Source organism: Polyodon spathula, chromosome 11 (genome assembly GCF_017654505.1).
Source record: "Polyodon spathula isolate WHYD16114869_AA chromosome 11, ASM1765450v1, whole genome shotgun sequence".
In the NCBI taxonomy this organism is placed as follows: domain Eukaryota; kingdom Metazoa; phylum Chordata; class Actinopteri; order Acipenseriformes; family Polyodontidae; genus Polyodon; species Polyodon spathula.
The window spans coordinates 21,510,791-21,529,532 of record NC_054544.1 but is presented as its reverse complement, the minus strand read 5'-3'; the positions used below and the strand labels follow the sequence as shown (position 1 = coordinate 21,529,532).

Sequence of the window (18,742 nt, the reverse complement as noted above, 5' to 3'; positions counted from 1 at the left end):
AAATTTTTGCTTCACTATACCTGCATTATAGAGAGGGAGTTATTTTATTTTGTATTTTAGACAGATGTGTGTTATGTGTCCCGCGACGCCCCCCACCCCCTCCCGTTTATGACGCTCTTCGGTTATAACGCTCACATTGTGCGTCCACCGAGATCCGCGTTATAGCAAGGGAGCACTGTAGTTGCAGGGTTTTTTTCTTTTTTTTTTTTTTAAATAAAGCTGATTTCACCTCAGCGAGACTTTGAAAAAGTACTTGTTTAATCACAATTGGACCATATTTTGTTTTCTGAGGGGACTTTTTTGATTTTTAGCAAAAGACCGAAAACTTTCTTGGATTTTCTTGTGCGAATAGTTGCTGCAGACATTTCATGTTCATGCGATGTTTCATGTTGATGACCTTTGGTGAGTACAGTGGTTTAATTTATATATTTTTAAGTAAGATGTTTTAGTACAGTAGTTCAGTAGTACATCCCTAGTTTACACCACACAAGGATTCAAGATACATGATCACATCTATATATTTTTTCTATTACAGCTGTACAGAAAAAAATAAAAATAAAATTTAGTGAGACACAACCATATATGATCAACGTGGACTTTTTTTTGTTTAATTGTTTGCTCTTGTGTTTGTATAAAAATGTTCTGAAATAAAGTGTTTGGGTTCATTTCTGTACATTTACTGTAATACAAACACTTGACTTTCCCATCTTTCTGAATTGCGAGATCTGCTCCACTCCGTTCCCCTAAAAACAAAAAAACCACAACAAAAAACCCAAAACAAAAAAAAACTAAAACTACAACTAGGCGCGGTGAGCATTCTAATAATACATTAAATTATAGTAATAAAAATTATAATAATCTAAATACAATTTTACACAGGTCTAAATCTGAATTATACAAATGTGTATTTAATTTGTTTTAATTATTATTTTTCTGGAAAACTACACTGAATAAAGCAGAGACCCAACAATTTATGAATCAGTGACCGTTCTATTCACACCACATTGTACTCTTGTTCATTATATAATGAATCAGTGACCGTTCTGTTCTCACCACATTGTACTCTTGTTCATTATATAATGAATTGGTGACCGTTCTGTTCCCACCACATTGTACTCTTGTTCATTATATAATGAATCAGTGACCACTCTGTTCCCACCACATTGTACTCTTGTTCATTATATAATGAATCAGTGACCACTCTGTTCCCACCACATTGTACTCTTGTTCATTTTTTAATGAATCAGTTTGTGGTGTGTAAAAAATAAATAAATACATAAATAAATAAATAAATAATTGTGCAGGTACATTCATCATCCAAAAACGAAAAGTTTGGAAATATGAAGAGAGTTACTTGGAAATTGTATTTACCTTTGTTAGCACTGCAGATGAACTTTGTCTTCAACAGTGTGTGACATATGGTGTTTGATTACATAAGGCGGCACAAATTCTGAGCATGTCACCTGCACAGCTAATAGCCATTTCCAATATTAATATACATTCCCAGCAGACGTGGCTCTGTTTTGTTTTGTCAAGGCTGTAACTATTTCCATACGTTCATGTTGTTGATTGTGATGAATGTCTTGGGTGTGCTCTGGGTTTGGTTATATAAATTCAACAGGAATTATGAGAAGAGATAAGTCTACATTTACCCGGCATGAACATTTACTGTGCTGCTGCTACTATTACTTGGCATACCCTATACACACTGAAACTGCTGTTAGAACATTAAGTTAGTAAACCAATAAATAATGTTACAACCAAGTTCCATGACAATTGGGTAACTGGGTAAGCAGTGTGACATACAGATACACGGATGGATGGACAGACAGACACCCTCCCCTTGTCACATAATCTGTTATTCTCAAGAACGTAGGTTACATAATGTTAATGCCAAGTTTCATGCCAATTGAATAAGCAATTCTCCAGATAGGACGGCCTCCACTACATTATATCCCCTTCACTAGGTGTTTCACCCCAGGCAGGAGATAGCAACTACTGTAATAAATGCTTTTCTGGTAACAAAAATACAAAGTTTCTGGTTTCAGGCGAGACCAATAACACAAACGGAAGACCTTGGTTTAAGATAAAATCACACATGAGAATGGCTAATAAAATAAAAGGCATTATTTTGAGCAATTCTTTGCTTAGTTAAATAGAAGCAATTAACAATTAGTATTTTAATGATGCCCATGATCACAGATTAACACACATTATCAACGTAGGAGCCCAAATACATTACAGGCTGGAGTTTGTTATATAAACTCAAATTCGCTTCATATCATTCCTGATAAAGTCACCCTTCCTCTTATTATTACCACATTGAAATGCCAGACAAGAATATAAATATCATGGGAGTCAATGGAAAGAAGCTCCTGATTATATTACTTTTGTTATTGTCACACTTACATTTAACAGCTAAACAACTGACTTCCGCCCTACTTAATATCCTGTTTGGAAAGCATACGTTTAGAAGTTTACATGTCAGTAAATTGCGGTACAGTATTGAAATGGTCTGAATAAAGTTTGATGGCAGCACAATATAGCATACAGTACACCAGAATTGTGTAACAAATGAAATATTACAATCTGTTGTACATGTACAGTGCAAAAGACTGTATATTGAAAAGAGTGTTGATTGTAACTAACACTGTAATCAATGTAGTACATGGTACTTTTGACAAAGTCCCGCATAAAAGATAAATTTTCAAACTGAACGCAGTACGCATCCAAGGAAATACATGCTCATGGATTAGGGAGCGGTTAACATGTAGAAAACTGAAAGTACTGATTAGATTAGAAAGCTCAAAATGGAGCGAGGTAACCAGTGGAGTACCACAATGATCAGTACTAGGTCCTCTGCTCTTCCTAATCTACATTAATGACTTAGACTCTGGCATAGTATGCAATATTGTTAAATTTGCAGACAACACAAAAATAGGAGGAGTGGCAAACATGGCAAATCACATTTAATATAGTAATGTAAGGTATTGCACGCAGGCAATACAATGGGAGATACTGAAATTGAAGATGGAATCTATGAAAAAAGATCTAGGAGTTTGTTGACTCAGAAATGTTTTCATCTAGACAATGTGGGGAAGCTATAAAAAAAAAAGGCCAACAAAATGCTTGGATATATAATGAAATGTGTTGAATTAAAATCAAGGGAAGTCATGTTAAAACTTTACAATGAATTAGTAAGATCTCATCTAGAATATTGTGTTCAGTTCTGGTCACCCCACTATACAAAGGATATTGCTGTTCTAGAGAGTGCAAAGAAGAGTGACCAGAATTATTCTGGGTTTAAAAGGCATGTTATATGAAGACAGAATTGAATCTAAGAAGACTATGCGGTGATCTGATTTAAGCGTTCAACATTCTAAAAGATATTGACAATGTCAACCCAAGGGACTATTTCGACCTGAGAAAAGAAACAAGGACCAGGGGTCACAAATGGAGATTAAACAAAGGGGCATTCAGAACAGAAAATAGACGGCACTTTTTTTACACAGAGAATTGTGGGAATCTGGAACCAACTCCCAGTAAAGTTGTTGAAGCTGACACCCTGGGATCCTTCATGAAGTTGCTTGATGAGATCCTGGGATGAATAAGCTATTAACAACCAAAACGAGCATGGTGGGCTGAATGTAACCTTTATAACCTTTCTTATGTTCTTACTATATATGAGTTTTACAGAAACCATGCACTGAGTGGAACGAGGATAGTTATTGTTGAGTTGCGCAATGGAGTTGCAAAAATGATGTAACTGTTCCTCATTATCAACATACCTGACAAAAAGATTATTGTCGTGTTTTAACTTGAAGAGCTTTTAGCATTCAAATTAAAACCCTTTTGAATTATCAAATTATGCTTCATAAAACTGAATGAAATCAAACATTAAATACTGTACTACTATTATGTATTCCCTTTGATTATTTATTTTTTTTTATTTTTAATTATGTCTCACTCCTGAACTTCTAGGTGATGCAAAATGATGGGCCATATCTCTTATTTTGACATGTAACATACAGTATTCTCACAACCTTAACTATGATTCCATAATAAACTATCCATTGAGAATATGTTATTAGGGTCAGAAGATACTCAGCACTGCAGTTTTCCAGTCATGTTTAACTTTGCACTGAAATTTAGTTTTGTTTCCTTGGTGTTGGCAAGTCTTCACTTCAACATATAAGTAAGGCCCAATGGTTTTCGAAGATACCAAAATTCTACAAATACAAATTTTTCAAATTTATTAAATTGTTTTTTTTTTTTTAGTTGACAAAACTTGCGACAGGAGGACACAGTTGCAAACTAGTGAAGGTAGGACTGAGGGTCGAAGATGCTTCTTTAAACAGAGAATTATGAGGGTATTGACTTGGTTACCTAGCCATGTTGTCAATGCTGTATCATTGGGATTATCTAAGACACAAACTGAAAAAGTTTTCAGATCCATCAGGAATCGGGGCATTAATCTCTTGTTTGTACATTTATGTACATGTTCTTACACTTAATTTATATTGAGTATTTTTTCTTTTTGAACTGTACAATAAGTTTTCATGGAAGGCCTCTGCTGCACTATGAACTCTGCCTCATGATTTGCATGCATGAACATTATGTCATTATTCTTGTGAGCAGGTGTTCCTGCCAACCAATAACCTGAAACAAAGATATCCAACAGGAAGAAAAAATAAAACAGTATAAGATGCAAACACGACTGGTAAAAAAGTGAACAGGAATTTAATGGAGGCCCCTGTATGCCTGTCATTCTGTTTGCTGTCACTCTTCAAGTTACAGGATCAATGCTACAAAACAGAGCAGAATGACTCATTTCTATGAAGTTTATAAGCTATTAATTTCAACAACAACAAAAACATCCACTAAAAGGGCATTACTAAAAAAAAAGAAAAAAAAAATGTATCTATGATTGTTTTCTAAATTTATTTTGAGGTAGTGCTTCCACATGCTGGGTGCCAGTATGCAGTAATGTATACAATATGTACCACACATAACAAAGGAGAGAAGAACAAGGCGTTTTATTGCTCTCTTGACTTTCTGCTCATTTTAAATCAAGTCACATTAAAAAAAAAAGGCCACAAGCTACAACAGAGTTGTTATTGAATAAAGACGTGATATGAGGTGAAACAAAAAAAGCACACCGGTAGTGGCTTTTCACTCACAGACAAGACTCACACATTACAGACATTGATTATTTTTTTTCAGATAAGACTATTTTTAGAACAAAGGGGTTTTTTTTTGTTTTGTTTTGTTTTTTCTCTTATATCACTGCAGCAGCTCTAATAATAAATAAATAAATAAATAAATAAATGCGGTTTTAAAAATCGACCTAAATTCCCTGGTGGTTCCAAGAAAATGGTACCTGAAGTAAAACCTGCAGGAGTGTCCAAACGTTATCCCACAAAGAGCCACTCTGAGATTTTCAGTCAACAAAAGGAAGATAATGAGCTGGCATCTTACTGGACCAATATAGCTCAAGTACATAACACAGCCCGTTTAAGAGCACATTAGCAAAAGAGGTTTGTTTTAACCAGCCAAAAACCTCTGAGTCATGTGGTTGTGTTTAATATATTAAACACATCATTTGCATCAGTGTCACAACATGCCAGTGGACAGGCAACCAGTTGCAACTGTTCTCAAGAGGTCAGAGGGCAGGATTTCATGAGGGCCACATTTGGCTCCTGGGCCTGGGTTTGGACAGGCTTGGTGTAAAGTTATGCAGCAGCCACTACTCCAAACAAGATGCCCTTCTCATTCAGTGCTTGTCAATTCTGCATGAATTGGTTTTATAATAATGGAGAGCTGTCAGCTCTCCATTAGCACCCCATGCAACCACATTCTGTTTTTAGTAATATTTGGCACATTTAATAAGATAGCTACTGTAGCAATTTAAATAAATAGTAGCCTTTGTAACAAACTGTAATTAATTTATTTCAATAGCCCACCGTTTTCATAAAACTAACATAAAAAATTGTTTATAAATGTGCCAGTGTGTTGAACTTATCTTTTTTAGTTACATAACCACCACCACAACATGTTGCTACCATGTTAATCTGTTGGTCCTATAACTGCATGAAATCCAATTTAACAACTTATCCCTTTATCGTTGTGTCGGAGAAACAAAACAGGAGGTGCCTTTTTAAATGTATACGTTTCTTAGAAGTTTAGCAGTGTCATAATTAATTATGAATATAATATACAACTTTTAGCACTGTGTTAATTAATAGAGACAGTTTTTGAAAACTGAAATCAAGATAATTCATAAGCTATAGACTGTCAGTGATTGAGAAGTATAACCCTTTTAAATCACATTTTAGAATGCACACTTTTTGTAATATACTGTAAGCTATATTAAAATGTATAAAGCTCATGATTAAATCTGATTACTGTGATTAATATCACAGTATAATGTTCTGTCTTTCCAACATTTTAGGAGGATTTACAGGTTGCATACATCAGTACTTTATGTACTATAACACACAGTTTGCGGTGTGAAGTATACTTAGTTTCTAACTGATAAATGTAGGCAAAAACCCCTCCAAAAAAACCAAAAAAAAAACAGTGTGGTCCAGGGCTTGTAAGGTCAAAGGTTCAAATCCCACCTCTGCCACTGACTGACTCACTGACTCATCCTGCGAATTAGATATTAAATCAATGCCCTATTGTAAGTGACTCTGCATATAATGCACAGTTCACAGCCTACCTCTGTAAAGCGCTTTGTGATGGTGGTCCACTATGAAAGGCGCTATACAAAAATAAAGATTATTATTATTATTATTAATTATTATTAGTATCTATACAGTATACTACAGGTGTATTTGTCAGTTATATACAAGAGGCACATTTTATAAAGTGCCCAGGTAAAAGGTTGAATTGGAGTGACGTAGTCAGCCTTTACCTTGACGTGCTCCTGTAGCTGGGCCTCGTGCTGGCGGGAGAGCTGCTCGTGCTGCCGCTGAAACTCAGCGATGAGAAGCTGCCTCTGGATCTGCTGCTTCTGCTTGAGAGCCAGGAGCTCCTGCTGCAGCTGCTTCTCCCGCAGGTTTGGGTCCGCAGAGGGCAGGGAGAACTGGTGATCCACCCGGAGGTCCATGGGGATTGCAGCTTGGGGGACTTGCAGGGGCAGTGCTGTGCTCACATCAACTGCAGAGAAGAGATGTAAAAAAACAGATGACATGTTGAAATAACCCACTGTGTCAGCATGGAAAAGTAGGCCATCCTAACATATAGCAATAGCATGTATAATGAACACTCCTACTGTAACACCCCTGTTTTGAGTTTGCCCACCTGTTCCTTTCAGAAACACAAACAACTTTAACAATATTATAAAAGCAGTGAAAAACATAATTGTACTGAAGGAGCTGTATGGGGAGTTGTTTCTTTTTTCATAACACAGAAATTGTTTTCTTTTAAAATACAGTACATGCAGGCAAACTCAATTTAGACCATTCTGTATCTTTTAACAACGGAGCCGATTTGGTGACATAATCTATGACCTTCATATGGAATAATTTCCTGTTACAAATGCCCATACAAAGAATGGTGAAGATACTGCCTTCATTACCTTAATCAATCACCACAATTTTCAATTAAAACACCACTTGTAGTTTTTAATTGTCTCAGGGTTGCCTCAGGATTGGTCATTTTACATCAACAATTCCTAATACTAAGTCACCTCCACCTGGAGGCAAAAGTAACATCTTTCAGACCAATCATTTCAACATATTCCTGTATTATCTTCATTAATGTCAAATATTATTAAAATATTACAAAAACAACATCATTGTAAGACTCCAAGTTTCAGCTTGACACATGTTTTCTCCATAATCATGTTAAGCTTCTAAATGTGTATTTCAGTTCCTGTTTGGGTCTCACTCTTTCTGTGTCTACACGGTCCCATTCTGGTAAAATGCTACAATACATTTCTAGGTACCCATTACTGCCCTGCTGGCAGACAGCCAACCTGCTGCCCCCAAGGAAGAGAATCCATTTTAGGCTGACTGCTGGGCTCAATCAACCCCCAACCAAGAGTTGAACTCGTAGCCTCAGAGTCCAATGGGATGTGCTGTATGGGTAACCACAACACCACTCGCTTTAAAATATCTGAAGCAGCTACAACCCAAAGCTTTTTATTTCAGGATGCCTGTGGGCTTTTAGGAATCAAAAGTAATCTTTGAGTAAAATGTTTTTCTTTTTCGTCAACAATTTCAAAGTTCTGGGTTAACAGCGTTTTATCCTCGCACACACAGACACAGAGCCGACGGCTACTGTGGTATCATTGGCACATAAATAGAAGAAGATTATCTGGCAAAGCAAAGCACACCACTCGGGTCTGGGATATTGTTAATCAATTCAAAGCCAAGCGGCCAATTCATTTCCACCAAAAACGTATTGCAATTAGCCCCAAAAAGTTGAATTTTCTCCTCAAAGACATCAAGCCTCGTAAACAAACTCAAATAACGTGCAGTACAGTCCACACAATGTCTGCATGCACCCCTCATTACAGTGATAATATAATCCTTGTTTATATTCAAGCGGCAGCTTTGAACAGGACTGTACTAAATAAACAAATCACAAAGAAATGAAGAAATACAATTTAGAAAGTAAAATTTGCTCTTTACAAATGCATTCACGGTAACATCAACATTGGCTATACGGTTTGGAGAAACTTTTACAGTAATTGTAATCTGAATCGTCACTAGTACTTTGATACTGTCTCCATATACAATACAGAACAATAGTTTATCCAGAGAAATTAAATCAGCCAACATTGAAATATGTTCCGGTACATGACAAGCAAATCCTCTTGTTTTCAAAGATGTTTTTTCTTACTAAAGATCTGCAAGTTATTACAATCAGAATGTTTACTGCACTGTAAACCACTCATGTTACACAGACCCATTTATATCCCGTGTACCAATGACTATACACCAACACTAACACAATACACGTAACATACAATACAAATAAATAGCCCAGGGGCAGGGCACTTTGCCACAGTGTACTATGACATGCATTCTAATATTCTGTTTTCTGAAACAAATGGACTGTACATCTGTGTTTGATGGGCCAACTAAATTAAAAATGTTACTACACCAGTACAATACAAGAACGCAACAAAAACTACAAGGCAGGTGGCTGATCAATGTTTGTCCAGTTCCCAATAGCTGACTGACCTCAGAACTCCATCCAGCCAGGATCCCAGTGACTAAGCAGCTTCCCATTCCTCTCACCCATTTCATACCCGCCTACGTGAGTCTGCCTCCAGTCTGGTCTCCCCTAATCCAGCTTTGTTCAAAATTTAATAGGGTCTCTTCCCTCATACCTTTTTAATGCAGGTATTAGTTTGATTGCTCTTAGCTAAAGATGCAATGTCCTTTAAGTAATGCAGGGACCACAATTGAATGCAATTCAATGCAGCCTCACCATTGGGTTATGTAACCTCATTATAATCTCCCTTGATTTATACACTTTTAACTACACATCATAGACACACTGTACACCAAAGCCTAGTATTCTAGAAGCCGTTTTAAATGATGTTCACATTACAGCATTCCAAATTATGTTGACACTTTATGCCATGCTGCAGGACAATTGGGACACATCTACTGAGCACTGTAGCTAATCTTGTTTTGTTTTATCAGCAATGGAACCACACAGCCACTTAACTTCTCCGAGCCGGGATACTAGGAACACAGTAGACTCACGGCTGGTCTCAATTCAAGTGAGAAGAGTCATGTGAGAAGCATACTCATTATTTGTTTGCAAAATGTGTCGCTTATGCAACCTTCCTCAATGCACAAGTTCACTAAACAGTACAGCATTTCCAAATGAATCCAAAGTACATTAAACTGTTGCCTACTGTAGAAAGCTCTACCCCTCTGACTGCTTTGAAATGGACCTGCCTATTTTAGGGTTATAGAAAAGGCTCGTTTAAATTTAAACTTTTCATTGTACGCATTTACTGTATCCAAAAAACAACAAACATTTTAGTGTGTACTATTGCTTCTTACAATCATATCTTAATTTTGCTATATAAGGTTCAATGTTGATTCAATAAACAATGAAGACAGAAAAGACCATTAAAGCTTGCTGCATTAATCAGTCAACTGCGTACAACTATAGGAATGTCAGGTAGACCAATTATATCGCATGGTCCATAGTAAGCGGTTAGAAGACTGTGATGGCATATTGTAATCTAACCAATTCTTATTGGTTTGCCATTTTTTGTTACTCTGGGAAGTTGTGGGGAGATTAGGGAGGGTGTGCAAAATACAATTGCATATACAAGTGGACCCAGGACAAAAAGTCAGAAAAATCCTGTATCAGACTGTGCTTCTGCAGCCAGAGCACCACAGTACTGACGTGTTCAGTTTTTCTGTGAATGTGCACCCAATTACAAAAGGGCTTGCATCGCAGTATGCAGGATAGAGGAACGCTACATACATCCATGCATCTTGCCATGCTGATGCGTCAAGAGTGACTCTCTCCCACTCTGCTCTAGAACAGTCCAAATGCCACAAGTTCAAGCCATACACAGCGATTGCTGTCGACCCAGAGTGAACCAACTGAAACAAAAGGCCCTCACAAACATCCATGTCCAGCTAAAAGGACTGCATTGCAGGACTATTTTATAGCAGAATAGAAAACTGCTTTCATAGGCCTGGTCTTGGGAATTTAAGCAACTAAAATCACAAAGAGAGTATTGAGGATAGGACTGAAAACGATGCATCGCAAGGCTTTCAGCAAGAGAATTCTTTTAATATTAGTAATATCATTAACTTTATAAAGTAGCTTTTTTTTTTTTTTAAACTCTGCTACAAATATACAAGCATGCATTGACCTGTGGTCATAATATGATCACTAAAATAGAACTTGAAGAAAACTGGAATTGAGAAAATAGGAAATACAGACAAGGTTATATTTACCAAGATTACATTTCAAGAACTTCTACTTGCACAAAATGTTTAATGATTGTCAAAAAATATGCAGGTCATATATAGCTGTCAGCCTTAGCATTTGGTGCAGGTCAATTTATTTCATATTCAATACTTCTTCACAGTCTTTTTTATATAAAATGAAATGCTGTCTTCTACACAAATACATGTTTCAATACTTTATGAAATGTCACAGTGGGCTACTTATGATGACTTTCCTAATTGGTTACAAACATTTCTTATATGATAAAGTTGAAATGTTTAAACATGTTTAATACTAAAGTTTTATAAAATTACAGTAAATGGAAACAAACACCCCTTATTTAAACTACCTGATATCGAACAGCTTACTGTAGTCAGCTCCAGGAGAAGTAAGCACACTGAAAGTATCTTCAGGTGATGTTTTAAGTGACATGCATGGCATATTGGTAATGTAATATCAAAGTTATTACTGCAAGTCGAAAGAGTCACAGATATTTTGAGAGCTATCATTATCTGTCTGAAAAATGAGCAAACTAGTGTAGCACAGATTTGGCCCATATCCAGAAAAACAAAAGGAGTCTCAGTGTACAACGCAATCTACGTGCTTTGTACCGTGAATGCTAGTTATCACAAATCACAAAAAACTACACCTGGGATACGTATATACGAGATGACTGGTGATAAAGGTATAAAAAGCACATGGTTGGGCTGGTTTATTTACTGTACATCTGTGATTGAAGCTGTGGCACATTTACAATATGTCACAGTATAGCTGTCAAATGCTACAACAGGTACACTAGAAGTGCTTTTATCTTTTCATAAATCCTTTCAGAATCCTAACAGAATGAAACTTTGGTCATTGTGTAGCAGTTTCAAAATGTGCAGTAAATAATGCTTCTTGCAAATAGATTATGTGTTAGAGAACATGTTTTTACAATCCACTTCTGAATAGGTACATTAACAGGACTATATAAGTAAACTACTGTCACCCAAATGTCACCTGGGAAGCATTTCACACCTAGTGGCTTATCTACCTGTCCATTTCATGGCGGGTTATACTTGTGTTATTTCCCCGACTCCATCACTGGCCAACCACCACTTCACATACTGTATCAGCAAAGATGGGTTTATCATTATAAATGCTTTACGCAGCATACCATAAAACATGTGTAGTAAAACATACTGAGTGAAAGAACAGATATAACATGGCATTCACAGACAAGCATGTACAGCAATGTACAGTATGAAAAAGTAACGCACATTAAATGCATGGTACCAGACCGGGAAATGCTAAATTAAGCTTGCTTATGTTATTTGTTACTTAATTTAGAAACTGGAAATAATTTTTCACTGAGACCAAGGTCTCATTTCCAGTGAGTTCCTAGGGCAAGAGGCATCACATTACAATGGTTCCAACCAACATACATACAGTACAACAGAAAAACAAAAGTAGACATTTACTGTAAGTGATACATTAGCAGCAAAATTGATGTTGACCTAACATCCAAAGCAAGCTTTATTTACAACACATTCTGAAACTATCTCTGCTGCTACAGTGACCAAACCTCCATTCTTTTAGGAGAGTGAAATTAAAAAAGCACATATACAAGGACCAGTATGAAAACTAAATAAATAAATACATACATCTTAAACCAGTTTACCTGTCCACATCTTTAGTCCTGTTTACAGTCCTCTCTAGTAGAACATTACACTTGACAACTCTTTAGACAAATGGCTAGCCACGTTATCTTAAAACCACTTTCTGTGACAAACTAGGAGGAGAGTGGGAAGCCTGGGGGAAACTGACACAATGGTACCATCTGGCAAGGCCCTCTCTCTGATCTGTGGGGCTCTGTGTTTCGAGCAGGGGTTCAGGAAGGGCCGTTGCCTGATCGATTGAATAGAAATACAGAGACAGCGCCTGACACAGGAGATTTTCAGAACAGAACTGTAACTCTATATTCCCAACAGAGTTGTGAAAGAACAGTGCGTGTCTGAAAGAAATAGGCTGCTGCTGTTACTGGAGAGAAGTCTCCCTCTGGATCGAAGCATTTGAACATAATAGCATTGTGCTTCATCGACCATGCCTCTGGATACTCCAGGTCACAGCCAATCAGATTAGCCCCTCTTCTGACATTATGTCACTCCCCTGACAAATCTTGTTCATTATAGTAAGATGATGCTTTCTTTGTTTGTTTGTTTGTTCCATCATAAACCCATCATAGCGATACTACTACAGCACACACGTTCATCACAGAGACAGCTCAAACACATTTCCAGGGGCCTTAAAAATTGATTAGGTTTGACTACTGTATTGGCCAATGTGGGATATTTTAACTTTCCTGTACTGAAACGCATTGTACTACACTCCTACATTCCACTGAGGCAGTTCTGCCTCAGTAGTATTGTACGTATTGCTAACCATTAATTGTCGTATATTATGTCACCATGCACTTAAATTTAAGTTTACTGTACTGTAGCTTCTGTGGAACCAGTCTAGATTAAAATCAAGTCCATTGCTACAGCAACTACAGATGAAGCAAGTACACAGGTGGAGTTCTAAGGAAACATATCTTAAACTCATTTTACAAAAATAGTATCATTGTAAACTTGGAGCTGTTGGTCCCTATTCAAAAAGTTCTGACTCATTGCTTATTTAAAGAATGTTTTTATCAAAGTCAGTTTGACATCCATTTGTTAAATATAGCTTATGCAGATCAATTACATTCGATTGGTGTGCTGTTTCTACTGAACAGTACCTTTTCATTAGCCATCTGAACTCCCTGGTTGCCAACACCTACCACTACTTTCAAGACTGTCCTTACTGCCTTCTAACCTCTGGCCTACAGCTTAATGTTACATCAAAAGATAAGGACACAGTTAATAACTTTAAGAAATCCACAGCTTTCTCCCTGTAACTACATTGTACTAAATGACCAAAATAAAGAGACTGATCTTTTAATATGATCGAGAGCAGATCGTGGTTGCAGGAACCAAGCAGACAGTGTAAGCTTTGGTTAGAGGGTGGATTTTCAGTCGTCATGTTTTTGTGATCAGTCAGAATTGTTAATGGACTACTGAAAGAATCCTTACTCTTTTCCTTTTTTTTGTTTTTGTTTTGGGACGAAGAATTAAACTGTGAACATGTTTGAACGTTCTTTCAAAATTCAAATATCTGATATCATTTAAAATTGGTAGAAAACAAAAATAGAATTAGCACTGTATAACTGTACAGTGCTAAATCTATTTACCAGGGGTACCAGGTCAAATTAACCTGGTACCCCATCAAACTCTGCTGTTTAGTGCTGTAGAACAGCGCATTATTTATTGAAGATGTCAAAGGAATATCCATGTTTGTTTGAATATTCAAATATTGGTTCTAGCGCTTATTATAGTGTAGAGTTGCATGTCTTGTGAAGGTCTCGTGATTCATGAAGAGTGATGCGTCTGGTGCAAAGCTTATAGCAGCCACCTTTGGTACCTCAAGCAGATCTTGTGTAACCGGTTGTGTTTCAAAGTTTGGAGCGAGTTATAACTTGCAATCTATAAAACTAACTGCTGTCACATCCCTAATAAATTAAAAAGTGTTCTTTTTCCAGTTTGGTAGATAAACTACAAAGGCTGCTAACAAGTACTCTATATTTCTTTTTTGTTGTTGTTACTATGCAGGCTGCTAAACCCTACCATGTTTTTAATAATATATTTCTTGCTGGCACACAGTGTTTTTTGATTAATAGTGTGCATTTATTGTTGAATGTGACTTTACATTTAAAGTTACTTATGCTTGTTATGTTTTTGAAATTATGGGTGTAACTCTGACTTACATTTGAGTACCATTAGGGAATGTTAATAAACCAGCCAGTAGAGTGAAAAGGCTAAAATATGGATGAATATGGATGAAAATATATGTAGTTACATTTTAAACTGAACATGATTGTGGGAAATTGGAGTGTTCATCTGTAAGACAAGTGTTGTAATATCCTTACTAGAACTACTTTATACAAAAATCAAATGTGTGTAGAAAAACACTTGATGCCCACACAAAGTGTATTCAAATTTAGGCAAAGCAGTTCTGAAGATAGCCTTCATTAGCCCAAATAAGCAAAATCCAAAACTCATAACCTGAATTATTATATACACGAGAACTAAAAAATATCCAAACAAAGCTAGACCAAGCTAGAAATGTAAGCCTGAGATACATGCATACATGTAAGCCTCCTGTATATGTACTGGGTCTACATCTGTAGCCTGTATCAGCAAGTCAGGGCAATGCCACCAGTCCACTGATGGTGCACACAGTTTATAAATGATAGAGAGACAGCCAGTGGGAAATGATGCAAAAGCAAAACAAAAATCAAAAGTGAAATGCACCCTAAGCTTCACTGTCACACTATTAAAAAGTAATACCAACAAATATGATTTTCTGTGAAATGTAAGAACAACATGACCCCATCTTCTGTAAAATAGAAACTTCGTCATTGTTTCATGAAGACAGTCTCTGGAAATCCCTGGAAAATATGAGCTTCTCTGAAGAGAAAATCCATTTTAACCCTTTGCAGTCCATTTATTCAGTGCTTGTCAGGCGTGTCAGGTCCAATTTATTTTCACACGCGCTGTTTAAAATATTTTTTTCAGTTTAAAAGGCATTGCATTGCAAAACAACATCAGTACTGCATTTCCAGCCAAGCCCCACCACTACTTTTCACATACCTCTTTATAGATGTGCATATTGATAAATCCTCTCCTGATCACTCGTTTTATCACCAAACTTCAATAATGCGATCCAAGTCATTATTTTATTAATATAACATCTCAAAAAGCTCTGCAAATGTCTGTGATATTCTTTGAGTGCTGGATGCAGAAGCAGCTGTCTCATTTGTTTGTGTCAGTGTTATTTCTGTGGTGCATGGGGCTATCAGATACACCCTTTTTTCTGGCTTCATTCAGCTCCTATCAGTCTCACTCTGCCATTGAAAGGTTTTTGGCTTGTTCCGGAGAAAAAAACATCTAGAGACCTGTGCTTTATGTCTTTTTGATGATGTCGGACAGGGTCCGACATCGGACTGTTAAGGGAAAATTGTAATGACGGACCTAGTCCAACATAGGACCGCAAAGGGTTAAATATAAAGCATTTGGAAATACAAGTGAGGTTTTAAAAAATAGACATGCTTACCGTAAATGTCCTCTCACAATGACATCACTTGGCATTAACCTACCCATAACTGTGACTGTTCTGAAAATAATTCTGTTCACTTATATGCAAATACTGAACCCTTTAGTAAGTTGAGAGTGTCTACTTGGTAATCACTTAAGCTATTCTTGTATTTATGTTAAATTACAATGATAGGTGTGAAATTGAACACACTTTTGTGTCACTCATTAAATTGGAATATAAATGGCATCTCCATAGTATTCTGGAAAGCTGTTATAAGTGAGCTGCCTGTCAGCTTCTGTCACCGAGGGAAAGCCAGCAGATCTCATACACAAATCACTGATGTTTCACGAAGAACAACGGTCTCAAATGTGATGATTCTGCTGGGCCAACCTGATTGAAATAATTGAGGAATGGTCACTTGTCATTCCAGAACAATATATACACCTTGCAGACTTAACAAGTTGCTATCCCATCAGCTCATGCTAGTCCAACACCCTACTGATGGTGTACTATCAGGCTGACCTCAGATGAGAAATATTAAGTAAGTTGGAACCAATGCTTTAAAATCAACGGCAGCGGTGACCAATCACGGTCCTGGACAGCCATTCCACTCCAGGTTTAACAGGTAAAATGGGATGCTTAACTGGTTTAATTGGTGCAATTTAATAATTTAGAACAGCGGTGGAACAAAGACAAGGACTGGAAGGGCCAACTGATTTACTGTATTCCCCTTTTTAGCTGCATTATTACTGACTCACTCCTTAAAGCTGCAAGCTCTTCATACATGTTTTTTTTTTTTGTTTTTTTTACAGTAATTCAGGATGTGCAAATATTTACAACGCTATAGATAAAGTGCTGCATGCTGTTACCGTTACTGTAGACCACATGGTCTGATTGCAGCTTGGCCACTGGAGTGTTTATGCTAATAGACCTAATGTACTGTCCATGATTTACAGACGATTTCAAGTATGCTTCAAGTTTTCATCTGCTTGTGGGTTTCGTGCCTTACTGTTGGTGTTGGTTGCCACTATACCTGATGAACAGTAGCGACGACACTCCTGTTGTCAAGAGGACTATTTATTTGGTTTTTGCCTTCTGGGTTGTAAAAAAATAAAAAAAAAATAGTAGTTATCTTGTTCATAGATGTTGCATCATTGCAATTTAAAATGAAAGTAACATGTTTTCTCTCACATATGTCACTCGGTGCAGCACTGAATCCAGGTTGAACTGCAGCAGCCTGCTGCTTTGCAGTTTTCTGATCGACATGTATCTGCAGAAGCGCTGTGGCAAGCTTTAAGATGAAATCTCTCCTACTGATATTATTGCCAGTGCATTCTTGTACCAAACTAAGGAACTGTTGGTTGCCAGGTCCAGTAGAGATAACAATAGGCTTCTATGTATAAAAAAAAAGAATATTGTGGGTTTTATTGAAAATCAAAACATATATTGTAAAAGGCAGTCAAAATGACTGGTGGTTCTAGGTGGGCAGGATTATCACTTCCTTATTTTGGTGACCATGCCTTTCAAACACCACCAGGGTACTTAATATATGTTTTTAGGTAAAGTCATAAAAGGACAACGCATTAACTTTCAGACATGCAGAGTAATTTAAATTTGAAAACCTCAAACTGTCAAAATGACTGCTGTGGCGGTTCTAGTGTTAAAGGAACGTTTGCACACTTCTTCCTACCCCTAGTGGCAGAGCCTGATCCAGCTACCTTGCTCAGAATACCCAGCACTGAAAATAAATGTGCAGAGAAAACTGGGGGATTATTCTGTATTTGCTGAAGCACGGATTATAAAAGCTGTGCATTTCCTCCCTGGCGGCACAATAGGAGAGAAGCATCGGGCCAAGGGGAACCTTACCAAGAACAGTTCTGTTCAATAGTAAGAAATAATCTGGGGAGAATGAGAGTTAAAGCATTCACTGAAAGAATCCTTCTTCCTTTTGATTTTTCAAATATGAATATTTCCAAAAGATGTCTGGCTTCTCAACCCTACAACCTACAGATCTCAAGTTGCACTTTCCTTAAACTTCCTCAACCTTGACTTTGTAGTTGAATGCAATGGAGGTTCTTCAATGAGGTATGATTTATTTAAAGCTGATGATATCAACAGTACAGACACTGAGAACACAGCACAGTAGAAGCAATGGTTGATGTCATGAACTGGGTCATGAAGAAGGTGAAACACATGCTACGATTGGCTGAAAGATCCTCAGGAATCCACAGCTACAGTTCAATTTGTATGGGTTTTTTTTCTAGATTTTCTAGTCTGTTTTAATTCATAATTAAGTCAAAAGCATGGGAAGAAAAAAAAAAAAACAAATGTGGAAAAATCTGAAAGTGCCACTTAAAAACAACCGGGCTAACAGAAAACAAAGTTAACAAAGGCACACATATCATTTTCCCTTCACTAAATCTACCAGACTGTATTATGATTCAATGGTTAAACTGCCAGACAGCCAGACGGAAGCCTGCATGTTTGACCTCCATTTCAGTCACCTTCCAAATCCCTGTTCACAGTACAGCTAGTTATGGATGGGTGGCTGGTACAACATAAAGTGAAGTCTATGCTAAGGTCACAGAACCAGCTGTCCTTTCTTCTTGTGCATGCAATATAAACTACTTCTTTATATATATATATATAT

General features: G+C 36.9%; 1 protein-coding gene across 8 annotated transcripts in view; it reads right to left on the bottom strand.

The window, feature by feature from the left end:
* LOC121322676 (histone deacetylase 4-like) overlaps window positions 1-18,742 on the bottom strand; it is a 243,626-nt gene that overhangs the window by 85,054 nt on the left and 139,830 nt on the right. For all 8 annotated transcript variants that reach the window (XM_041262877.1, XM_041262871.1, XM_041262870.1 and 5 more), the window contains one exon: window positions 6,917-7,161. In XM_041262877.1, the coding sequence (XP_041118811.1) occupies window positions 6,917-7,161 (245 nt within the window). The remainder of the gene's footprint in view (window positions 1-6,916; window positions 7,162-18,742) is intronic.